This window comes from Thermobia domestica, chromosome 1 (assembly GCF_964235325.1).
Source record: "Thermobia domestica chromosome 1, izTheDome1.hap1.1, whole genome shotgun sequence".
NCBI lineage: Eukaryota > Metazoa > Arthropoda > Insecta > Zygentoma > Lepismatidae > Thermobia > Thermobia domestica.
Genome location: NC_137454.1, coordinates 61,878,446 through 61,884,445, shown reverse-complemented (window position 1 = coordinate 61,884,445; position 6,000 = coordinate 61,878,446). Strand labels below are relative to the sequence as shown.

The following is a 6,000-nucleotide window of genomic DNA, read 5'->3' as shown; positions in this document are numbered from 1 at the left end:
AAAATTTTCATACAACTTACGAATGGCCTTATCCGTACGTGGGTCTCTCTGATATTTGATAAGGAAATGCCGTTGCAACACTAATCACAGATTTGTTTACATGATAATCAAGCACACAGAAAAATCCGTTCTCCAGTCAACGCCGTTTTCCTTAACTGCTCGCTGCTGACTCTTAGCCGTAAAAAGTGGAAACACTGAATGGAAACTAAACTTTCAAAGTTAACCTTTCGAAGCGCATGTCTCACAATAACATATGTATATTAGATTTCACAGAATAAATTTCTGAAATCGAGTCCACCATTTTGACTTGCTCTGTATTGATTAAAGGACTCTTACTATGTTGCAGGGACCACACTCATTCAAAATTGCTTTTTTTTTCTTCTAGAAACTTGTGTTTATTTGCCTTAATATAAGAATTTACGATTATACTGGAAAATCGGGAAAAGTACAATGTTCTACTATCCATCCAAACCAAGACTTCTCAAATGCAGTTAATTTTATAGCACCAGGAAATTGTATACACCTATCTTGCTTCAAATTTTCGTCATTTTCGATGTTATCTGTTTCAAAGTATTTTTCTCCATACACATCCTCACTGTAGATCTAAAATTATAAACAGAAAAAAGTTAATGGTGAGAATTCATATTACTTTTTGTTTTTTATACAATATATACACAATAAACACGTATTAAAAATTTAGATCGTTGTCTTACAATAAAAGTGTTAAATTAATGCCATATACTGTATGTGTGAAGTTACAATGTGGCAAGCTTTACATTTACTTAAGGTGATAATATAACGTCTTCAACAATACACCAAGTTTTCACTAAGCCTCATGAACAATTGATTTGTGAAACGAAATTATACATTAAATACGTATAGATTCGTAAACTGTAAATTTATAAGAAACCACAGAAATTATTAGATTATAAAATATCCTTTCCTGATTTCTCTAAGGTTGTGTTATTACTGAAAAGTTCCTCTTTTGGACCTTTACCACACTTAACCTGATACTACTAGTTATCAAAAGAACTGTTTTGGTTATCAAATACTTCTTGGATAAATTGAGTCTTATCATCGTTTTGTATGCTGCTGGATACGATTTCATTTATATCCCGTATATATCGTCCGATTCAAACGAAATCAGCAAAGAATATGTCACAGCTGGTCACAGTTCGAAGATCACAGCATATCCGCTACCGTAGACGGCACAGATTGGTGTCTACAGAAATCATGTTGTTCGTAGTTTGAAAGTCACCGGAACAGCGCAACAAATATAATTGTTTGTGGATTATAGAATGTGTCTGCAATGCCAGAATGTCACCGAATACATATTGTGCAACTGACTTTGAGTGTAATCGCGCAAAGGGGCTGCAAGCCGAATTGGTTTCCAGAATTGAAGCTCGCGTGGGTCATGACTTATCGGCAGTTCATATGTGGGATATAAGATTGAAGGCAAATGGTTCCCAAAGGATACATGGGCCCTTGTGCAGCCGCTATGCAATCATAGTTAACTATTGTAGAAACTGCAGTGGCGAGAGACACCGAGGATGATGGTGGGGGGGCAATGACTTATTTCTAACAGCATTCACCATACAGTACCTACACTCAGAATTCCAGAATGGGAGCAATAAACTATGTAGCTATCTCCCTCTCGCCTTTGGCCTTCCAGCAAGATAACACGTGTCCCCATACCACCACGACCCCCCTCGCATTCTACTCGGTATACGCCTACTGCTACGTTTCCAGACCGAAGCACTACCGCGCAGTGTAGCACATTGTGGAACGACGTCTGACTGCCAACAGGGCTCTGGCAACAAACAACGTAGCTACACCAAGAACTATAGCAAGCGTGATATACCACAGCTCAGACAACATTCAGAATCCGTAAGACCGGTTGTCTGCCCGAATATAGTCACTTGAAGTGGATAGATGTGCTGTTACGGCGAGTATTGCTTTCCTTAAATCCTTTGAACGACTTGTTTGGGACCTCCTACGGGCGTCTTCTTGGGACTACTTGCACCTACCACCGCCTTCTTGTGTACGAACTTCGAGTCAGATTGATGAATTTCTTCTGCACATTCTTAAATACGTTTCCACCAGCATATATCATGTTGTCAGAAAGTAATGAAAACATGATCACTAATGGTAATAGTAAAATGCTGAAATACGTATTTCCTTACTATTAATACAAAGTTTATATGCCTAATTTTATCTCTCTAACCTTAGGGACTCGTGAGATACATTATTCTTTAATATTGAAAAAAAAAACCTAAGTTTCCCTGGAATACATATTTGTAAAAATCCTTCCTAATTCCTTGCTTCCGTGACAAAAGGTGTATTCTATCCGAATTCTACGTTTTCACCTATAGAAGTACGGCCTGGGCAATGATAAGTCAGTCACTTCTATTCTTCTATACAATAGTATAGAAAACAATAATAATAAAATTTTAAGTCAGATGAAATCCAGCACCACACCTAGAATAAAAGACGCCTTTCAGGCACAGCTGTTTGGTACATGTGCTCAAGAGGAAAATCATTATCAACAAATTGCTGATCCACTGTGGGATTGAATGTAGAAAGAGAACACAATAAAATTTACGATAAAATAATTAACAAAATGCAGGATCTTCATAATTAGGACAATTGAGGTAAAAAGAAATATTTTATACTCCATTGAAAGCCTCTTATGTCTTTGGTAAAATTATTCGCGCATAAAGAACCAACTATTTTAATTTTGTGCTCATAGTCTAAATGCTTACCTAGGCTCAAATTATCGAAATAACATAATAGGAAAAAATACGCTCTATTTAAAAGTCTTCACTGTCCGTTTTTCGAGTAAATTACAAATTTGAAAATTCAAGGTCGCGCTTACTTAAACTTCAATACCAACCGTTCAACTTACACTATAAGAAATCGAAAGCCCAGAAATCTAATTCTAATCGAAATATGAGTTCGTACATACCCTTGTTGCCTCGCAGACAAATTCCTCCGGTAACTTGAGAACTGCAATCTCTTTATTTATTTCTGTTTCTAATTGTTTAATCTTCTCTTGGACAAAGTTCCGTGCAGACGTTTGAACAGACTGAACAATAACACTAACTCGAATCAAACAAGCACCAACAAGAAACTCTGATAATTTCACATTATCATCATGATTTTCACTATTCAGTGTCTGACACGAGTCTTTATCTATGAATCGAAGAGATACATTGAACATATGGGAATAACATTTTGTCAAGTCAATCCAAAAATGATGATTTAATGGATGTAGCTCCAATAAATGATGAAGGACAGCACGTTGTTCTTCAAACAGCTTAAGATTTTCATATATTGAAGAGAGTATACTGAAACTAACAGTCTTCATTTCATTTGTTTTTGACGATAAATGCTGAAAAAAAGAAAGAAAACCCGTAAATGATTGGAGAAATCTTCATTCTACTTGAAAACGACAAAATTCATTACTCTATATAATAAGAAGAACCATATTAAGAATTCATGGCTTTTGGATGATACAACTTAAAAAGCATTAATAATGATGCACCTTAACTTTTGATAATATATGTGTGCTACTTAAGTGCATAAGAAAAATATTCCACTTAAACTAATCACATTAAGGAGGAAATAACATCTTATCTTCTTTCTAAGTATTTCGTTCGATATTTTCAACCATTCACAAAAACTTTCAAGTGTACCTAGTGGATAAGACTGGGATTATTAAGGTCACATCACTAGTGAATGAGAATAATATCAATTTGGCATAATTGGATGTGAAAGATAAGTACACTTTGATTCCCTTATCTTTCTTTGGCCATAATTTGTACACGAGTTTTGTTAAAACAATAAATACCCATAATTGAAATAAATGAAATATTAAACCTATTGAAGTGCTGTCTCAAAAAATGTTTTCCAATTTGCGGACGAAGTTCACGAATAGACTGACGTATTAGTTATGGAGAAACCCACCTTCCCCTTTGTTAACGAACACAGTGCTGAATCATTTTCAAATGTTAAGATCTCCACAATTACAATACAAAAAATACTACAGTTTTGTGAATAATACGTTATATATATATATATATATATATATATATATATATATATATATATATATATATATATATATATATATATATATATATACAGTGGCGGATCCAAGGGGAGGGCTATAGGGGCTATAGCCCCCCCCCCCTTGACGCTCAGGTATACACTGGATAAAATGGACTTCAATCCTGCTTTACACTGGATAAAACGATAAAATATGGTTTAGCCTCTCCCTTGATCATATCCTGGATCCGCCCCTGTATATATATATATAACAATAGTATACATTCCCTTAATTTCAGATATTTCTTTGATATAGAAAAAGGAACAAATTCCAGACTAAAATATACCGAAAAAATAAACAGACCCTTAGATACATACGTGAAAAGTAGGCACACTCAAATACAACAAAAGCTAACATTTGGGAGGATTTCTTTCGCAGATCCTCAATTATTTGTTTCAATGATAACGACAAAATAACTGAAATCAACTCTGGGAAGAAAGACTGTTACACGACTGAGACATTTTGCAACAAATAAACAAACAAAATTTTATCAGTGATACACAGAGTGAAAAAGTGGATGACTACCGAGATCTTCGGCGGACCGTGCCGATGCGTTAACTATTACGCTATCCAGTTTGCCCAGAACAGCCATACACTCTCTCACTCTTGAAGTCGGCGCTCTGTACTTAGACGAAACCAGGTTCGAGTTCCGGTCCAGCATTCAATTCTTCCCTCTTTGTGTATTATTGAATTAGCATCTACAGAGGATTTGGTGTGTTAATAATCCCGTTTTTTAATCCTTTCACTAATATATAATAAACTTACATCAGTTATAAACCTTATTCAAAATGGACAGTATTAAAATAAATTATGAGATCATGAAATTGACAGATATGTCTTTATTTCATTACGTTTCAAACTACAGAAAATTTTTAGAAAGCATAAATTTAACAAAACATTAAGAGCTTATTCACTAATCCGCTTGATTCTGTATCTCTCTATGAAGTCTCATGTACATACCAACACACTTATAGAGGGATGATGAAAAGGTACACACGCATATACACACTAGCCTGAAAGAACATATTCATGATACCAAATATAACGATGCCCAGCACTGGGAAGTTCAAAACATTAGATACAAAACACAACATCAATAAAGTGTGCGTTATCAAAAAACATGACTCATAGAAAGAAGAGATACGGTTCTTTGTTATTCGAATGAAGAGTTAAAATTAAACTCCGATATGGGAACTCTAAATTAAAGTCTGAATAATATCAGTCGCACGTCCACGCAATTAAGAATTACTGTAGCCTTAAGAAATCTTTCTTTACTGGTAATTAATTCCCATACATCCTATCCTACTGAAACTTTTTCTTATCTGTCTTGACAACGCAGACAGCTCTCATCGAAAATTCGATCCTTAACATGTTTGTTTGAATAAATGCTAACAGAAACGATTATATATAGATATAGATATATATATACTATATGAGTGATCCATTTATCTTGATAAGTCTCTCTAACATTTAAACTAATAGACAAAACGCTGAAATTTCGTACCATGCAAATATCGACAGGAGAACATTGTTGGTATATTCTGCAATACAACCAGAATAAAAATGTTGCCAACCCACCATAAGTTGTAATTTTTTCAAATGGCACTACGTCAAGATATTACATATCTAAAATCTATATGTTTTGGAAAAAAAAAAAAAAAAAAAACATTTCCACACTTATAACGCAGTACTGCAAACTAAAGAGGCTACAGTATGATAAACATAGAAAAATAGTAAGTGATAGGGATAGAGTAATGCACATCTAAAGTACCTTTGTGTTGAATACTACAATCATCATATAATGCATTTCGAACGAGTAGAAACAAAGTTACAAGGTATTGAAAAATCTCGCTTTTTCAAAGTGCTTTAATTCAAAAACATGTTTAGATAAG

At 34.4% G+C, this 6,000-nt stretch overlaps 1 protein-coding gene across 7 annotated transcripts in view; it reads right to left on the bottom strand.

Annotated features, from left to right (window-relative positions):
- Window positions 1–369: 369 nt before the first annotated feature.
- Window positions 370–6,000, bottom strand: part of LOC145685299 (uncharacterized protein C8orf76-like) — a 30,649-nt gene continuing 25,018 nt past the window's right edge. For all 7 annotated transcript variants that reach the window (XM_081757688.1, XM_081757671.1, XM_081757677.1 and 4 more), the window contains 2 exons: window positions 2,966–3,391; window positions 370–603 (listed from right to left, as the gene is read on the bottom strand). In XM_081757688.1, the coding sequence (XP_081613814.1) occupies window positions 424–603; window positions 2,966–3,391 (606 nt within the window). In that variant the 3' untranslated portion in view covers window positions 370–423. The remainder of the gene's footprint in view (window positions 604–2,965; window positions 3,392–6,000) is intronic.